This window comes from Oncorhynchus nerka, linkage group LG19, assembly GCF_034236695.1.
Source record: "Oncorhynchus nerka isolate Pitt River linkage group LG19, Oner_Uvic_2.0, whole genome shotgun sequence".
In the NCBI taxonomy this organism is placed as follows: Eukaryota; Metazoa; Chordata; class Actinopteri; order Salmoniformes; family Salmonidae; genus Oncorhynchus; species Oncorhynchus nerka.
The window spans coordinates 9,467,237-9,487,411 of NC_088414.1; the positions used below are offsets into that span (position 1 = coordinate 9,467,237).

Below are 20,175 nucleotides of genomic sequence, written 5' to 3' on the forward strand. Positions count from 1 at the left end.
TTCCATCTGCGTGCCAAAGCCGAGCACTCTTCTGTTCTCTCTCCTGACTCTTATCCTTGGAAATCACTAGGTTGTCTCCAGTCCTACATGTGACAGATCTCCACATCCTATTTGTTTAGCATTATAACATTTAAAAGAGATTTGTTTTTCATCTCAATGGGGGACAGTGGGTTAAGTTTAGCAATTTTTTACATTCATCATCACTCTGTCAAGGGAAATATAGTATTCTTTCTAACAAAGATATCTACACTGAAAATAAATACAAATGCAACATGCAACAATTTGAAAGATTTACCTGAGTTAAAGTTCATATAAGGGAATCAGGCAATTGAAATAAATGCATTAGGCCCTAATCTATGGTTTTCACATCACTGGGAATACAGATATGCATCTGTTGGTAACAGATACCTTAAAGATAGGGGCGTGGATCAGAAAACCAGTCAGTGTCTGGTGTGACCATGATTTGCCTCCTGCAACGCAACACATATCCTTCTCATAGAGTTGATCAGGCTGCTGATTGTGGCCTGTGGAATGTTGTCCCACTCCTCTTCAATGGCTGTGTGAAGTTGCTGGATATTGGCCGGAACTAGAACATCCTGTCGCGCACGTCGATCCAGAGCATCCCAAACAAGCTCAATGAGTGACATGTCTGAAGAGTATGCAGGCCATGGGACATTTTCAGCTTCCAGGAAATGTGTACAGATCCTTGCGACATGGGGCCGTGCATTACCATGCTGAAACGTGAGGCGATGGCGGCGGATGAATGGCACGACAATGGACCTCAGGATCTCGTCACGGTATCTCTGTGCATTCAAATTGCCATCCATAAAATGCAGTAGTGTTCGTTCATTATTCCTGCCCATAAACCCACCACCACCATGGGACACTCGGTTCACAACGTTGACATCAGCAAACCGCTCGTCCACACGGCACCATACTGCCCGGTACAGTTGAAACCCAGGATTCATCAGTGAAGAGCACACTTCTCCAGTGAGCCAGTGGCCATCGAAGGTGAGCATTTGCCCACTGAAGTCGGTTACGACACCAAATTGCAGTCAGGTTAAGACTTTGGTGAGGATGACGAGCACGCAGACGAGCATCCCTGAGACGGTTTCTGACAGTTTGGGCAGGAATTCTTTGGTTGTGCTAACCAACAGTTTCATCAGCTGTCCGTGGGGCTAGTCTCAGATGATCCAGCAGATGAAGGCGTCAGATGTGGATGTCCTGGGCTGGTGTGGTTACAACGTGGTCTGATGTTGTGGAGGTCCTGGGCTGGTGTGGTTACAACGTGGCCTGATGTTGTGGAGGTCCTGGGCTGGTGTGGTTACAACGTGGTCTGATGTTGTGGAGGTCCTGGGCTGGTGTGGTTACACGTGGTCTGATGTTGTGGAGGTCCTGGGCTGGTGTGGTTACAACGTGGTCTGATGTTGTGGAGGTCCTGGGCTGGTGTGGTTACAACGTGGTCTGATGTTGTGGAGGTCCTGGGCTGGTGTGGTTACAACGTGGTCTGATGTTGTGGAGGTCCTGGGCTGGTGTGGTTACAACGTGGTCTGATGTTGTGGATGTCCTGGGCTGGTGTGGTTACAACGTGGTCTGATGTTGTGGATGTCCTGGGCTGGTGTGGTTACAACGTGGTCTGTGGTTGTGGAGGTCCTGGGCTGGTGTGGTTACAACGTGGTCTGATGTTGTGGAGGTCCTGGGCTGGTGTGGTTACACGTGGTCTGATGTTGTGGAGGTCCTGGGCTGGTGTGGTTACAACGTGGTCTGATGTTGTGGAGGTCCTGGGCTGGTGTGGTTACAACGTGGTCTGATGTTGTGGAGGTCCTGGGCTGGTGTGGTTACAACGTGGTCTGATGTTGTGGAGGTCCTGGGCTGGTGTGGTTACAACGTGGTCTGATGTTGTGGAGGTCCTGGGCTGGTGTGGTTACAACGTGGTCTGATGTTGTGGAGGTCCTGGGCTGGTGTGGTTACAACGTGGTCTGATGTTGTGGAGGTCCTGGGCTGGTGTGGTTACAACGTGGTCTGATGTTGTGGAGGTCCTGGACTGGTGTGGTTACAACGTGGTCTGAGGTTGTGGATGTCCTGGGCTGGTGTGGTTACACGTGGTCTGTGTTTTTTTGAGGCAGGTTGGACGTAATGCCAAATTCTCTAAAATAACGTAGAGAAATGAACATTCAATTCTCTGGCAACAGCTCTGGTGGACATTCCTGCAGTCAGCATGCTAATTGCTCCCTCAAAACATGAGACATACAGTTCATTCGTAAAGTATTCAGACCCCTTGCCTTTTTCCACATTTTGTTACGTTACAGCCTTATTCTAAAATGTATATTTTTTAAATTACATCATCAATCTACACACAATACCTCATATTGCCAAAGCAAAAACTGATTTTAGACATTTTTGCAAATGTATATATAAAAAAACTGATATCACATTTACATAAGTATTCAGACCCTTTTCTCAGTACTTTGTTGAAACACCTTTGGCAGCGATTACAGCCACAAGTCTTCTTGGGTATGATGCTACAAGCTTAATTCACCCCTTTGGCTCAACTTACCCCACTCTCCCCAAAAGGTAAAGGATACATAGAAGTAGAAATCAAGTGATGTGCTGAGCACTGCTGACTAAGGGAAAAGTCAACTCTGGGAAGGAACTGAAAGTAGCACACCCATCTCCTCTTCATTGCAGTGTGATTTATGACGTTGCCCTATCAGCCCTTACAGTACTTTTCTGATTCGGAATCCTTGAGGCCAACTGTTGTCAAGACAGCAGTGTTGTACTTCCAAAAACATTCCTTACCTCAGGACACTTCAACGGGAGACTATCCAGGAAAATAAAGAAAAAAAGGGAGCAGTCTGTTTCTGCGTAGACCTGGATAGATTTATTGACGACTCATCCTGAATGGAGAAGAATTGTTAGTGGGCGTGGCGTTTGGCCAGAGCGATGTGGATGGATAGCCAGGCAGAGTTGCTTTGAGCACGAATCAGAACAACTCCTCTTTCTGGTCTTTCCCAGCGGGACACTTGGCCGATGTCCCTAGTCTGCATGTTATAGTCTAGTTGTTGAGTAGACAGCAGGGTCTGTAAGTAGACCTTCACCATGTAGGACTCTGACCTATTTCTATTTAACTATCCCCCCCCCCTCTGCTCTCTCTGTCTATCATTCTCATCACATGCACTGCCCCCCCCCCTCCCCCTCTCTCTCAATTCAATTCATTGCCAAGGCAAGTGAAGTAGATACAAAAGTGAAATAAACAATATAAAATGATCAGGTAACATTACACTCACGGAAGTACCAAAAGAATAAAGACGTTACAAATGTCATATTATGTATATTTACAGTGTTGTAACGATGTGCAAATGGGAAAGTCAACATAAATATCGGTTGTATTTACAATGGTGTTTGTTCTTCACTGGTTGCCCTTTTCTTGTGACAGCAGGTCACAAGCTGCTGTGATGGCACACTGTGGTATTTCACCCAGTAGATGGGAGTTTATCAAAATGGGGTTTGTTTTTTATTTCTGTGTGGATCTGTGTAATCTTTAGGGAAATATGTGTCTCTAATATGGTCATACATTTGGCACGCGGTTTAGGAAGTGCAGCTCAGTTTCCACCTCATTTGTGGGCAGTGTGCACATAGCCTGTCTTCTCTTGAGAGCCACGGCTGCCTTTCTCAATAGCAAGGCTATGCTCACTGAATCTGTACATAGTCAAAGCTTTCCTTAAGTTTGGGTCAGTCACAGTGGTCAGGTATTCTGCCACTGTGTACTCTCTGTTTAGGGCCAAATATCATTTTAGTTTGTGTTAATTAGTTTTGTTCGTTATTTCCAAAATGTCAAGTAATTGTCTCTTTGTTTTCTCATGATTTGGTTGGGTCTAATTGTGTTGTTGTCCTGGGGCTCTGTGGGGTCTGTTTGTGTTTGTGAACAGAGCCCCAGGACCAGCTTGCTCAATGGACTCTTCTCCAGGCTCATCTCTCTGTAGGTGATGGCTTTGTTATGGAAGGTTTGGGAATCACTTCCTTTTAGGTGGTTGTAGAATAACGTCTCTTTTATGGATTTTGATAATTAGTGGGTATCGGCCTCATTCTGCTCTGCAAGCATTATACACGGAGGATATTTTTGCAGAATTCTGCATGCAGAGTCTCAATTTGATGATTGTCCCCTTTGGTGAATTCTTGGTTGGTGAGCAGACCCCAGTCCTTACAACCATAAAGGGCAATGGGCTCTATAACTGATTCAAGTATTTTTTGCCAGATCCTAATTGGTATGTCAAATTTTATGTTCCTTTTGATGGCGTAGAAGACCCTTCTTGCCTTATCTCTCAGATCGTTCACAGCTTTGTGGAAGTTACCTGTGGGACTGATGTTTAGGCTGAGGTATGTATAGTTTTTTGTGTGCTCTAGGGCAACAGTGTCTAGATGGAATTTGTATTTGTGGTCCTGGCAACTGGACCTTTTTTGGAAGAACATTATTTTTGTCTTACTGAGATTTACTGTCAGGGCCCAGGTCTGTCAGGGCCCAGGTCTGTCAGGGCCCAGGTCTGACAGAATCTGTGCAGAAGATCTAGGTGCTGCTGTAGGCCCCCTTGGTTGGTGACAGAATCACCAGATCATCAGTAGACATTTGACTTCAGATTCTAGTAGGGTGAGGCCAGGTTCTGCAGACTTTTCTAGTGCCCTCGCCAATTCATTGATATATATGTTGAAGAGGGTGGGGCTTAAGCTGCATACCTGTCTCACCCCATGGGTCTGTGGGAAGAAATGTGTGTGTTTTTTTGCCTATTTTAACCGCACACTTGTTGTTTGTGAACATGGATTTTATAATGTTGTATGTTTTTCCCCCAACACCACTTTCCATCAATTTGTATAGCAGACCCTCATGCCAAATTGAGTCAAAGGCTTTTTTGAAATCAACAAAGCATGAGAAGACTTTGCCTTTGTTTTGGTTTGTTTGTTTGTCAATTAGCGTGTGCAGGGTGAATACGTGGTCTGTTGTACAATAATTTGGTAAAAAGCCAATTTGACATTTGCTCAGTACATTGTTTTCACTGAGGAAATGTATGAGTCTGTTGTTAATGATAATGCAGAGGATTTTCCCAAGGTTGCTGTTGACGCATATCCCATGGTTGTTATTCTCTCTCTCTGTCTCTCGTTCTTTGTCTTTCTCTCTCTCCCATCTCTCTCTCGCTCTTTCTCGTTCTTTTTGTCTCTCATCTCTCTCTCTCTCTTTCTCACCTCTTCCTCTCTCTCCACTCACAGTCATCATCCATATTCCTGAATGTTTCCCATGCAGCCCCAGCCAGTGTAATGTACTCCGTTTTACTTCATATATGTTTGTGCATTCCAGCCCAAGGAGGCCATTAAGATGCAAGCCAGCTAAATCTGGCAACCTCGTGTGTCCTCAGCAGTGTTTAATCCTATTTCCCCTATTTGGTGCGCGCTGGAGAAAACGAGACGGAGAGATGGAGAAGGAGGAAGAGAGAAGAGAGAGATTGTTGAGAGTGAACTGGAAGCAGTTGTCTTGTGCCCTGATACATCCATTTAATTATTGGAATTGACCAAACATGGAAATGGGAGGGATTTAATCATCTCTAATTTCAAAGACTGACCTGGAATTTTTATTGAATTCAATGGAATTTACAGGGAGATGGAATTGAATTAGAATGAACCCCAACCCTGCCGGCTACCTGCTGCCATTAGCCCCCTGTAGAGCCGATGTGTAACATAGGCAGTGACAGTACTGACTTTACCTATGTAACGTCCCGTTTGAGTAGCATTGTGTGTCATGGCCAGAGTTAATCCTGAGTCCGTGTGAGGATGCACTAAATGGATCAGAGGTCACTAGTCATCTCAATCCCAAGGGCTCGAACACACCAATAGCGTCTGCCTGCCGAGAGTACCCTCTTAGAAAAAAAGGTGTTATGTAGAATCTTAAAGGGTTCGTCGGCTGTCCCCATGAAGAACCAATTTTGGTTTCAGGTGGAACCCTTTTGGGTTCAATGTAGAACCTTTCCACAGAGGTTTCTACCTGGAAACAAAATGGTTCATATGAGGACAGCCTGTCACGCGCGTTGTTGTAAGAATCGGACCAAAATGCAGCGTGGGTTGGGTTCATCATCTTTATTTAACGTGAACCTGCAAGAAAAACCAATAAAGAAACTAACGTGAAGCAGTGCTCAAGGCAACTATACACAAACAAGATCCCACAACCAACAGGTGGGAAAAGGCTGCCTAAGTATGATCCCCAATCAGAGACAACGATAGACAGCTGTCTCTGATTGGGAACCATACCAGGCCAACCTAGAAATAAATAAACTAGAATGCCCACCCTAGTCACACAACGACCTAACCCAAAATAGAGAATAAAGGATCTCTAAGGTCAGGGTGTGACACAGCCAAAGAACCCTTTTTTCTAAGAGTGGACTTGCAAACTGATTTTGCATTTAGAATCACGGGAAAATGTCGGAAGTCAGACGTCAACAATGTGCTGAACGAACGATAGACAAATGGGAGATCTACATTCGGTGCGGTGTGTGCAACCCTTTACAGAACACTGGAGCCCTGCACGGGCATGAATTTGACGTCATACCCATGTCCCCGACGTTCAAGCCCTACCCGGGCCCGAATGCTTCTACCAAATTTAAAGACCGGCCCAGTTTGGAACCCGAAATAACTTCCTCAGTTCGTAAATCCATTAGCTCCATTGGCTGTCTGTCACTTGATCCCTGCACGCAGGCAGCTCGCTCTGCATGCACCCTGCTCATGGCGCTCTGAGTCTGAGTGTCCATAGCAATGGCTCCGCTTGGGCTGCTCTGCTCAATGACGAGACGTGAGAGAGCGGGGAGTGTTAGCTACTTTTCGTCATTCTAAACTCCGACAAAACTCAATGAACGTTATTATTTCCTGTGACATAAATTCTCCTGTCTTTATATTTGACGTGGTTGAAGCACTTCTGACACCATGTTATGATCTTAGTCAGATACGACCGTACTGTGCAGCAGAGAACCAGCTAATGGCTCCGCATCAAAATGCTAGTGATGAATTTAGTGATACCCGAGCCACGCCCGTACCCTCGTTATTGATGAGTAAAGAGGCTCTATCCAGCCCTAACCCGATGTATAATGTCGGGGCCCATCGGGCTCGGGTCGGGTACCAGAGCTCTACATCAAACATCACCTTCATCTCTCTCTTTGTCCTTCTCTCCATCTATCTTTCAGTCCCTCTCTCTTTGTCATTTTTTTATTTCTCTCTCTCTCTGACTCCCTCCATCTCACTCCTTCTTACTTTCTCTGTACTGTACTCCCTCTCCATCCCTCCTTCTCTCTCTCTCTCTGACTCCCTCCATCTCACTCCTTCTTACTTTCTCTGTACTGTACTCCCTCTCCATCCCTCCTTCTCTCTCTCATCTCTCTCTCTCTGAAGGTGAGCAGTAGAGGTAAACTAAGATGACTCACAGTATCACATCCTAAAACTCGTCTATAGTTTTGGTTTGATCACCCCCCCCCCCCCTCCCGCTATAATAGCAGTAAGGCCAAATAAATGTTTTCAGCATATATATCAAATCAAATTTATTTATATAGCCCTTCGTACATCAGCTGATATCTCAAAGTGCTGTACAGAAACCCAGCCTAAAACCCCAAACAGCAAGCAATGCAGGTGTAGAAGCACGGTGGCTAGGAAAAACTCCCTAGAAAGGCCAAAACCTAGGAAGAAACCTAGAGAGGAACCAGGCTATGTGGGGTGGCCAGTCGTCTTCTGGCTGTGCCGGGGGGAGATTATAACAGAACATGGCCAGGATGTTCAAATGTTCATAAATGACCAGCATGGTCGAATAATAATAAGGCAGAACAGTTGAAACTGGAGCAGCAGCACGGCCAGGTGGACTGGGGACAGCAAGGAGTCATCATGTCAAGTAGTCCTGGGGCATGGTCCTAGGGCTCAGGTCCTCCCAGAGAGAGAAAGAAAGAGAGAAAGAGAGAATTAGAGAGAGCACATGTGGGGTGGCCAGTCCTCTTCTGGCTGTGCCGGGTGGAGATTATAACAGAACATGGCCAAGATGTTCAAATGTTCATAAATGACCAGCATGGTCGAATAATAATAAGGCAGAACAGTTGAAACTGGAGCAGCAGCACGGCCAGGTGGACTGGGGACAGCAAGGAGTCATCATGTCAGGTAGTCCTGGGGCATGGTCCTAGGGCTCAGGTCCTCCGAGAGAGAGAAAGAGAGAATTAAAGAACGCACACTTAGATTCACACAGGACACCGAAAAGGACAGGAGAAGTACTCCAGATATAACAAACTGACCCTAGCCCCCGACACATAAACTACTGCAGCATAAATACTGGAGGCTGAGACAGGAGGGGTCAGGAGACACTGTGGCCCCATCCGAGGACACCCCTGGACAGGGCCAAACAGGAAGGATATAACCCCACCCACTTTGCCAAAGCACAGCCCCCACACCACTAGAGGGATATCTTCAACCACCAACTTACCATCCTGAGACAAGGCTGAGTATAGCCCACAAAGATCTCCGCCATGGCACAACCCAAGGGGGGGCGCCAACCCAGACAGGATGACCACATCAGTGAATCAACCCACTCAGGTGACGCACCCCTTCCAGGGACGGCATGAGAGAGCCCCAGTAAGCCAGTGACTCAGCCCCTGTAATAGGGTTTGAGGCAGAGAATCCCAGTGGAAAGAGGGGAACCGGCCAGGCAGAGACAGCAAGGGCGGTTCGTTGCTCCAGAGCCTTTCCGTTCACCTTCACACTCCTGGGCCAGACTACACTCAATCATATGACCCACTGAAGAGATGAGTCTTCGGTAAAGACTTAAAGGTTGAGACCGAGTTTGCGTCTCTGACATGGGTAGGCAGACCGTTCCATAAAAATTTAGCTCTATAGGAGAAAGCCCTGCCTCCAGCTGTTTGCTTAGAAATTCTAGGGACAATTAGGAGGCCTGCGTCTTGTGACCGTAGCGTACGTGTAGGTATGTACGGCAGGACCAAATCAGAGAGATAGGTAGGTGCAAGCCCATGTAATGCTTTGTAGGTTAGCAGTAAAACCTTGAAATCAGCCCTTGCTTTGACAGGAAGCCAGTGTAGGGAGGCTAGCACTGGAGTAATATGATCAAATTGTTAGGTTCTAGTCAGGATTCTAGCAGCCGTATTTAGCACTAGCTGAAGTTTATTTAGTGCTTTATCCGGGTAGCCGGAAAGTAGAGCATTGCAGTAGTCTAACCTAGAAGTGACAAAGGCATGGATTAATTTTTCTGCATCATTTTTGGACAGAAAGTTTCTGATTTTTGCAATGTTACGTAGATGGAAAAAAGCTGTCCTTGAAATGGTCTTGATATGTTCTTCAAAAGAGAGATCAGGGTCCAGAGTAACGCCGAGGTCCTTCACTGTTTTTTTTGAGACGACTGTACAACCATTAAGATTAATTGTCAGATTCAACAGAAGATCTCTTTGTTTCTTGGGACCTAGAACAAGCATCTCTGTTTTGTCCGAATTTAAAAGTAGAAAGTTTGCAGCCATCCACTTCCTTATGTCTGAAACACATGCTTCTAGCAAGGGCAATTTTGGGGCTTCACCATGTTTCATTGAAATGTACAGCTGTGTGTCATCCGCATAGCAGTGAAAGTTAACATTATGTTTTCGAATAACATCCCCAAGAGGTAAAATATATAGTGAATACAATAGTGGTCCTAAAACGGAACCTTGAGGAACACCGAAATTTACAGTTGTTTGTCAGAGGACAAACCATTCACAGAGACAAACTGATATCTTTCCAACAGATAAGATCTAAACCAGGCCAGAACTTGTCTGTGTAGACCAATTTGGGTTTCCAATCTCTCCAAAAGAATGTGGTGATCGATGGTATCAAAAGCAGCACTAAGGTCTAGGAGCACGAGGACAGATGCAGAGCCTCGGTCCGATGTCATTAAAATGTAATTTACCACCTTCACAAGTGCAGTCTCAGTGCTATGATGGCGTCTAAAACCAGACTGAAGCATTTTGTATACATTGTTTGTCTTCAGGAAGGCAGTGAGTTGCTGCGCAACAGCCTATTCTAAAAATTTTGAGAGGAATGGAAGATTCGATATAGGCCGATAGTTTTTTATATTTTCTGGGTCAAGGTTTGGCTTTTTCAAGAGAGTCTTTATTACTGCCACTTTTAGTGAGTTTGGCACACATCCGGTGGATAGAGAGCCGTTTATTATGTTCAACATAGGAGGGCCAAGCACAGGAAGCAGCTCTTTCAGTAGTTTAGTTGGAATAGTGTCCAGTATGCAGCTTGAAGGTCAGCTTGGAGGCCATGATTATTTTCATCATTGTGTCAAGATATATAGTACTAAAACACTTGAGCGTCTCTCTTGATCCTAGGTCCTGGCAGAGTTGTGCAGACTCAGGACAACTGAGCTTTGAAGGAATACGCTAATTTAAAGAGGAGTCCGTAATTTGCTTTCTAATAATCATAATCTTTTCCTCAAAGAAGTTCATGAATTTATCACTGCTAAAGTGAAAGCCATCCTCTCTTGGGGAATGCTGCTTTTTAGTTAGCTTTGCGACAGTATCAAAAAGGAATTTCGGATTGTTCTTATTTTCCTCAATTAAGTTAGAAAAATAGGATGATCGAGCAGCAGTAAGGGCTCTTCGGTATTGCACGGTACTGTCTTTCCAAGCTAGTCGGAAGACTTCCAGTTTGGTGTGGCGCCATTTCCGTTCCAATTTTCTGGAAGCTTGCTTCAGAGCTCGGGTATTTTCTGTGTACCAGGGAGCTAGTTTCTTATGAGAAATGTTTTTAGTTTTTAGGGGTGCAACTGCATCTAGGGTATTGCGCAAGGTTAAATTGAGTTCCTCAGTTAGGTGGTTAACTGATTTTTGTCCTCTGGCGTCCTTGAGTAGACAGAGGGAATCTGGAAGGACATCAAGGAATCTTTGTGTTGTCTGTGAATTTATAGCATGACTTTTGATGTTCCTTGGTTGGGGTCTGAGCAGATTATTTGTTGCAATTGCAAACGTAATAAAATGGTGGTCCGATAGTCCAGGATTATGAGGAAAAACATTAAGATCCACAACATTTATTCCATGGGACAAAACTAGGTCCAGAGTATAACTGTGACAGTGAGTGAGTCCAGAGACATGTTGGACAAAACCCACTGAGTCGATGATGGCTCTGAAAGCCTTTTGGAGTGGGTCTGTGGACTTTTCCATGTGAATATTAAAGTCACCAAAGATTAGAATATTACCTGTTATGACTACAAGGTCCGATAGGAATTCAGGGAACTCAATGAGGAACGCTGTATATGGCCCAGGAGGCCTGTAAACAGTAGCTATAAAAAGTGATTGAGTAGGCTGCATAGATTTCATGACTAGAAGCTCAAAAGACGAAAACGTCATTTTTTTTTTGTAAATTGAAATTTGCTATCATAAATGTTAGCAACACCTCCGCCTTTGCGGGATGCACGGGGGATATGGTCACTAGTGTAGCCAGGAGGTGAGGCCTCATTTAACACAGTAAATTCATCAGGCTTAAGCCATGTTTCAGTCAGGCCAATTTATATTGTTGTTTATATATATATATATATATTACAGGTTTTATATAAATAGCAAAATGATCCTTGATATGACCTTCTTAAAACAATTCCTTCTTAAAACAATTCCTCGTTGCTTAGTAGTTTTGTTATCCTAACCTGTAATTTTCTTAACCTGCTACTGGGGCCGAAGGAACCGTTGGTAACAGTGGAGCCCAACCAAATCAGATAGACCGACCTCATAATATTTTCTGATGTGATCTTCCAGTGACTCTGAGCTCACAAAAGGAAACAATATTTTCAAATTGTTTGTGTTGTGTTGTGCCTTTTTCTATTGCATTTGACAAGCGTTTAATTACATTTCTTGCACATAAAAAAAAATGAAACGTCACCCCTCCCCACCTACCCTCACCCTTCCTCCTCCTCCTCACCTCATCTCCTCTTACACCTCTCCCCTCATCCTCCTTACAGCCCATCAGCTCCCCCACCCGTCTTCACCTCACCTCACCTCACTTCTCATCCTGTGCCAGCTGGCAAATAGAAATCAATGGCTGTGGAAACAGTAAGAACCTATATTGACTGACACCTTCCCAAACATGAACCCAGCTGAACCCTACATGCGTCAGGCCTATAGATTGACCCTCCTGTGTGCAGTAATGTCTAGATCTATGGGCGCAGTAGTTGGGTAATGTTGAGTCCATGTTGAGACTGTCTTATTAGTATGTTATAGACGCTCACTGCAAGAGAGGAAAACTCACAGCAGCCTGACAGACCGTCGGGTCGAAGGATAAAACTCTTTCTTACAAAACGCCAGCCAGATCTACTAATGCACTCATGCTCTCTCTTTCTCTCTCTCTCTCTCTATCTGTCTGTGATATGGTCCATATCAAACTGCATTTCTCCTGTTATTGTCTGTCTCAGGTCCATAAGATCAACAAAGATGGAGAACATTCCCAGTCAGGTAAGCTACACTCCCTCTCTCTTTAATCTTTTAATTCATCATAAGGCCACTGATGTAACTTTCAGGGACTTGTTTCGTGAGACAAAATCCCTGAACCCCCCCCCCGTCACGTCACGTCACGTAAGGATTTCAGACAATTTATCTAAACTGCAAAGTTGAACACTGAACCCTCATAGGCGACGAGAAGTGAGGCCGCTGTCTATCTTTAAGAAATTGTCTCAGTCCTAATCTGGGTCATATCGTCCGTCATCCTGATTTCTTTCTTTTCCCAGAGAGCCATTCCCTGCGTCACAGAGACAGGAGGAAAGAGTCGGTTGATACCAAGTCAATCAGCTCACGTGGCAGTGATGGTGAGTGTGTATGAACACCAGGGTACTGTGCAGTGATGGTGAGTGTGTATGAACACCAGGATACTGTGTGTGCGTCTGTGAGAAATGGTAAGAGAACACTGAGTGAGGGATCTCAATGGAGATAGGGGAAGACAAATATAGAGACAAGAATTTAAATTTTTTGGTCATTTAGCAGAGACTCTCTACTGGTCCCCCTCCCCTGCGAATTGAACCCACAACCCGGGTGTTGCGAGCCACCCACTAAGCCACACAGGACCTAAGGAGAAGGACACAGAGAGAGGGGGAAGATAGAGAGAGGAAGGAGGTAAAGAGAAAGGGGGATGAGGAGAGAGGGAGGATCAGAGAACAATATGAGTCAGATTACAGTACATTATGGAAGGCAGTTGAGCTGTTGGCCTCTGATGACATCCCCCTCACTATGATGCAGCTGCGGCTATTTTCATTAGCTGGGCTGAAGTGGTCCTTCTCTTGTCCTCCAACCTCTCTTTCTCTCTCTCTCTCTCTCTCTTTCTCTCTCTCTCTCGTCTGAATTGACGAGGGAAGTCCACAACAGCAGACAAAGGATATCAAGGATCTGGAAAGATTCTGAATGGTGGAAGGGTCGAAGATCGAAGGGTCGAAGATCCCTCCCAGCGTGTTCTCCAATCTCATAAAACATTTCAGAAGAAGACTCAGTGTCATTATCCTCGCAAGAGGAGAGTGCTAGACTCTTGAAAACAGGTTCAAAATTATTGGCACGCCTATCTGTTTCCCCCCAGTTGTTTTTATTACTTGTTAAACAAAATCTCTTTCTCTGAGCAATTGTATTAGTATAAAATAATATAATTCCCCAATTTTTTGGAGTGTACAATTATAGCTCACTGTTTGTATCATTTATTTTATACCATCCTTTTTTTTTGCTCGTATTTATCAAGGGTGCCAATCATTTGGGACCCAACTGTACATAATACATCATTGTACAGAGCAGCCTGCCACCACAGGTCCAGTGGTCTGATGTGCCACGTCCGTCGTCCGTGGTTCAGTTCACAAGCTCATATAATATCAGCTAGAATGAAATGTTTGACTGGACGAAGAGCATGTCATAGTACTAGCAGTCCTGGTAACTTGTGTCTTGTTGTCTCCAGCACCCAGTCTGCAAAACCGCCGGTACTCATCTGTAGCCAGAATCCACTCTATGACCATAGAGGCCCCCATCACCAAGGTACAGTGCACACAGATGCCACACACGTGCGCACACTCACATGCGCACGTTCTCCTCGCGGGGACCTAAAAATGAATTGCCTTTCAAAGTCCTATTTTACCTAGACCCTTACCCTTACTTACCCTTAACGTAACCCTGACCTTAACCCTAATCCTAAACTTAACACGTAACGCTGACCTTAACCCTGACCTTAACCCTGACCTTAACCCTAATCCTAAACTTAACACGTAACCCTAATCCAAACCCGAAACTTAACTCCTAACTCTAAACCTAACCACTAAACCATTACCGTAACAGTCATTTTAACCCTAAACTTAACCGCTAATCTGAAAATAACCTCGGTCCTCGTGGGGACGTGGGAAATGTCCCCGTGACGGAGAATTTTCCTTGTTCTACTATCCTTGTGGGGAATTTTGGGAGATTTTAGGTCGCCACAAGGATAGAAGAACCAACAAACCCACAAACACACACATTCCCCTCTCCTTTCCCACTCTGTGCTCCTTCCAAACCAATAGAGGATGTTCCTAGAACCATACCTGACACTCCCCGAAGCAAGCGTGAGGATGAGGACCTATCAGAGGCAGTAGAAAGCTCAACAGATCTTCTCAGAGCCCTCTCAACCACACCACATCGGCGAGGATCTGGGACACAACAAGTGTGGTTTGACGTTCCCATATTGTTGGGACAGAACTTCTAGCCGACCCAACTGACTATTGATGGTTCTCAGAATGTCACAGGAATGTTCCCGGAATAGTGCTCTGAGAATCCGAAGGAAATCCGAAGGAAAATTCTCCAAACGGTGTTCTCTGAACATTTGCAGACATTCTTGGAATGTTATGCAATGTCAAGCTGTTTGCAGTTCTGTGGCCAGTGAAACTCGAAGTCGGTCCGTCTGACTGAACAGTGTCCAATAAACCTGATTGGCAAGCATCAGCCTTGATTACAACGTCAGGTTTGACCTGACGATTCTAATGATTGTGACAACAGAGTTGAAAGATCTGTCAGTCGAATCTGACTCTAGTGCCAGTCTAAGTTTTTTTTTTTATATCTAATTCACTGATGAGAGTTCAACAGGAATGGATGGTGATTTGATGGGATAGGTGAAGGCCTTATTTAATTGCACAGATCTGGGATCAGCCTATGACTGAAAGCCTCTCCAGAGACCAGAGTGTAACTCTAGGCTTTATGATGTTCCTATCTTCTCTGACTAGCTGCTTAATTTGTCCATTTGGTTCCCGACATGATTTCTACGGCATCACATGCAGAGCTCCCTGAAACAGGCTCAAAGAAAGGCACTTTCTGTCTGAAGAGTGAAGTTTCTCTTAGGGCTGTGTGTGTGTGTTCAATCAAATGTAACTGTGTGCTACATCTCCCTCCTCCAGGTGATCAACATCATCAACGCGGCCCAGGAGTCCAGTCCGGTGTCCGTAGCAGAGGCGCTGGACCGAGTCCTGGAGATCCTGAGGACCACAGAGCTCTACTCTCCTCAGCTGGCCTCCAAGGAGGACGACCCACACACCAACGACCTTGTGGGCGGTCTCATGAGCGTGAGTTAGGGGCTACACACACGCTCTCACACACACACACGCATGCACACGCACACTCAAACATACTTACACACACACACACACACACAAACAACACACACTGAGATCTATTAAACCAAGTTAAAGGATCATTCACAGTGATCAACGTCCTGAAACAGAGAGTTATAGACTGTTTGTCGTACAGGGAATGTATCTCTCCTCACCTTTCCTCACCTTTCCTCATAATCTCTCCTCACCTCTCCTCATAATCTCTCCTCACCTCTCCTCATAATCTCTCCTCACCTCTCCTCATAATCTCTCCTCACCTTTCTTCATAATCTCTCCTCACCTCTCCTCATAATCTCACCTCTCCTCTCCTCATCTCTCCTCACCTCTCCTCTCCTCATCTCTCCTCACCTCTCCTCTCCTCATCTCTCCTCACCTCTCCTCTCCTCATCTCTCCTCACCTCTCCTCATCTCTCCTCACCTCTCCTCTCCTCTTCTCTCCTCACCTCTCCTCTCCTCACCACTCCTTTCTCACCACTCCTTTCTCCTCACCTCTCCTGTCTTCAACTCTCCTCACCTCTCCTCTCTTCACCTCTCTTCACCTCTCCTCACCTCTCTTCATCTCCCCTCACCTCTCCTCAACTCCCCTCCCCTCCTATTCTCACAAACACAATACTGAAACACAAGAGTTCCTGAGTTATGTGGGATGTGTCTCGTTGGGTGAATTAGAATGCCGGAGTCAAATAAGTTGTAGTTAGCCAGATTTGGGATATACAGTACCAAAAGAGAGTGATTTGTCGTCTTTTTCCTTCTGCAGGACGGCTTACGGAGACTGTCTGGCAACGAGTATGTCTTCTCGAAAAGTACTTTTCCAAGTAAGCACCAGTCTGTTTCATCATAAAACATCACATAAATGTGATATTTATTCATTATCCTACCAGAATACTTATGCTACTTACATCTAGGACCCTGGAGTTCACTCTAATCACACAAACTGAGTCTAATCATGTGTAGTTTTAGTGGTATATTTGTGTTGCCTAATGTAATAACACTGGAAGTGTTCACAGTGCTACACATGATGGGGGACATTTAGTGGACCTCTGTCTGTCTGCAGAGTGATCGAAAATAGAAAATGTCTCAGATAATTTATTTAATCAGTTGGAGTCTAGTCCATCGGCAGTCACTGGCAGTCGTTGCGTAATCCACTTATATTTGTTTAAGTCATGATGGGAGAGATATTTACGTACGTCTTCTTTCTGAGAAATGGAAGGGCACTGCTGAGAAGTCTAGAAAAGTCCTCTCTTGCTAATCTTAAGGAAGCAGCATGTGCTTTTTCCCCCTTGCACTTCTTAATAGACCTTAGTAGACTTCTTAGTAGACCTGTATTTGACCCTTTACCATGAGGCAGTGCTGCTAAGTAACTTAGGGACACAGCTACATTGGCAATTGTTGCTGTTGCGTATTGCTCTTAAATGTCCCAAATGCAATCAATCAATTGATCAATCAATAAATCAATGTTTGTGCGTGCGCGTGAATGAATGGGTGCGTGCGTGTGTGTCTACAGATTTGAGCCAGAGTCAGCTGGCCATCCCAGTAACGCTGAATGACATCCCTCCGGCCATCGCTGAGATGCTGAATGACGAAGACCAATGGGAGTTTAACATCCTGGAGCTGGAAGCTGCCACCTGTAAGAGGTACGGAGGGAGAGGGAATAGATGAGAGAGAGAGAGAGGGGGGAATAGATGAGAGAGAGAGAGAGGGGGAGAGGAATAGATGAGAGAGGGGGAATAGATGAGAGAGAGAGGGGGGAATAGATGAGAGAGGGGGGGATAGATGAGAGAGAGAGAGAGAGAGGGAATAGATGAGAGAGAGAGAATAGATGAGAGAGAGAGAGAATAGATGAGAGAGAGAGGGGGAGAGGGAATAGATGAGAGAGAGGGGAGAGGGAATAGATGAGAGAGAGGTAGAGAGAGAGAGAGAGAGAGGGAGAGGGAATAGATGAGAGAGAGAGGGGGAGAGGGAATAGATGAGAGGGGGAATAGGAGAGAGAGAGAGAGAGAGAGAGAGAGAGGGGGAGAGGGAATAGATGAGAGAGAGGGGGGAATAGATGAGAGAGAGAGAGAGAATAGATGAGAGAGAGAGAGAATAGATGAGAGAGAGAGAGAGAGAGAGAGAGAGAGAGGGAGGGAATAGATGAGAGAGAGGTAGAGGGGGAGAGGTAGAGACAGAACTGCATTTCCTATTACACTGTGACAAATACTCAGACCTAAGAGAATATATCTTTCCCAAACTTATAACACAATACAAAGAATTTGAAACTATAAAAGATTAAGAAAAAATCTAATATTTATTGGGTGAAAATCCAAAATGTGCAATTTTGGCAACCAAATATGTGTCCTCCTGCCACAACCTGAGGGACAGCCAGTGAAAAGTGCAAAGTAATGTCGATAATATTTCCCATCTTGTTTTGTTTTATCTTTGACAATGTAAGTAATAATGAACTTGCCATGTCAATAAAGTCAATTGAATTGAATTGAGAGGGAGAGAGGGGGGGATATATGAGAGAGAGAGAGAGAGGGAATAGATGAGAGAGGGAGAGAGAGGGAATAGATGAGAGAGAGGGAGAGAGGGAATAGATGAGAGAGAGGGAGAGAGAGAATAGATGAGAGAGAGGGAGAGAGGGGGAATAGATGAGAGAGAGGGAGAGAGAGAGAATAGATGAGAGAGAGGGAGAGAGAGAGAGAGGGGGAATAGATGAGAGAGAGAGAGAGGGGAGAGGGAATAGATGAGAGAGGGGGTAGATAGAGAGAGAGAGAGGGGGAAGAGATGAGAGAGAGGGGGGGGATAGATGAGAGAGAGGAGGGGAATAGATGAGAGAGAGAGAGGGGAGAGGGAATAGATGAGAGAGAGAGAGGGGAGAGGGAATAGATGAGAGAGAGGTAGAGAGAGAGAGAGGGGAGAGGGAATAGATGAGAGAGAGAGAGGGGGAGAGGGAATAGATGAGAGGGGGAATAGGAGAGAGAGAGAGAGAGAATAGATGAGAGAGAGGGAGAGAGAGAGAATAGATGAGAGAGAGGGAATAGATGAGAGAGAGGGAATAGATGATGAGAGAGAGGAATAGATGAGAGAGAGGGAGAGAGAGAGAGAGAATAGATGAGAGAGAGGGAGAGAGAGGGAATAGATGAGAGAGAGGGAGAGAGAGAGAATAGATGAGAGAGAGGGAGAGAGAGGGAATAGATGAGAGAGAGGGAGAGAGGGAATAGATGAGAGAGAGGGAGAGAGAGGGAATAGATGAGAGAGGAGAGAGAGAGAGAGAATAGATGAGAGAGAGGGAGAGAGAGGGAATAGATGAGAGAGAGGGAGAGAGAGAGAATAGATGAGAGAGAGGGAGAGAGAGGGAATAGATGAGAGAGAGGGAGAGAGAGAGAATAGATGAGAGAGAGGGAGAGAGAGAGGGATAGAGAGGGAATAGATGAGAGAGAGAGAGAGAGAGAGAGGGGGAATAGATGAGAGAGAGAGAGAGGGGAGAGGGAATAGATGAGAGAGAGGGGGAATAGATGAGAGAGAGAGGGGGGGAATAGATGAGAGAGAGGGGGATAGATGAGAGAGAGAGAGAGAGGGGGAATAGATGAGAGAGAGAGAATAGATGAGAGAGAGAGAGAGAGAGAATAGATGAGAGAGAGAGAGAGGGGAGAGGGAATAGATGAGAGAGAGAGAGGGGAGAGGGAATAGATGAGAGAGGTAGAGAGAGAGAGAGAGAGAGAGGGAGAGGGAATAGATGAGAGAGAGAGAGGGGGGAGAGGGAATAGATGAGAGGGGGAATAGGAGAGAGAGAGAGAGAGAGAGGGGGAGAGGGAATAGATGAGAGGGGGATAAGAGCGTCTGCTAAATGACTTAAATGTAAAAATGTTAAATGTAGATGAGAGAGAGAGAGAGAATAGATGAGAGAGAGAGAGAATAGATGAGAGAGAGAGAGAGAGAGAGAGAGAGAGAGAGAGAGAGAGAGAGGAGGGAGGGAATAGATGAGAGGAGGTAGAGGGGAATAGAGACAGAACTGCAGATTACACTGTGACAAATACTCAGACCTAGAGAATATATCTTTCCCAAACTTATAACACAATACAAAGAATTTGAAACTAAAAGATTAAGAAAAATCTAATATTTATTGGGTGAAAACCAAAATGTGCAAGCAACCAAATATGTGTCCTCCTGCCACAACCTGAGGGACAGCCATGAAAAGTGCAAAGTAATGTTGATAATATTTCCCATCTTGTTTTGTTTTATCTTTGACAATGTAAGTAATAATGAACTTGCCATGTCAATAAAGTCAATTGAATTGAATTGAGAGGGAGAGAGGGGGAGAGAGAGAGAGGGAATAGATGAGAGAGGGGAGAGGGGAATAGATGAGAGAGAGGAGAGAGAGGGAATAGATGAGAGAGAGGGAGAGAGAGGGAATAGATGAGAGAGAGGGGAGAGAGAGGAATAGATGAGAGAGAGGGAGAGAGAGAGAGAGAGGGGGAATAGATGAGAGAGAGAGAGAGGGGGAGAGGAATAGATGAGAGAGGGGGAATAGATGAGAGAGAGAGAGGGGGGGGAAT

At 45.3% G+C, this 20,175-nt stretch overlaps 1 protein-coding gene across 2 annotated transcripts in view; it reads left to right on the forward strand.

Annotated features, from left to right (window-relative positions):
- LOC115147172 (high affinity cAMP-specific and IBMX-insensitive 3',5'-cyclic phosphodiesterase 8B) overlaps window positions 1-20,175 on the forward strand; it is a 95,320-nt gene that overhangs the window by 58,110 nt on the left and 17,035 nt on the right. For both annotated transcript variants that reach the window (XM_029689238.2, XM_029689239.2), the window contains exons 11-16: window positions 12,455-12,494; window positions 12,767-12,844; window positions 13,969-14,045; window positions 15,428-15,592; window positions 16,395-16,452; window positions 17,142-17,271. In XM_029689238.2, coding sequence (XP_029545098.2) covers window positions 12,455-12,494; window positions 12,767-12,844; window positions 13,969-14,045; window positions 15,428-15,592; window positions 16,395-16,452; window positions 17,142-17,271 — 548 coding nt within the window. The remainder of the gene's footprint in view (window positions 1-12,454; window positions 12,495-12,766; window positions 12,845-13,968; window positions 14,046-15,427; window positions 15,593-16,394; window positions 16,453-17,141; window positions 17,272-20,175) is intronic.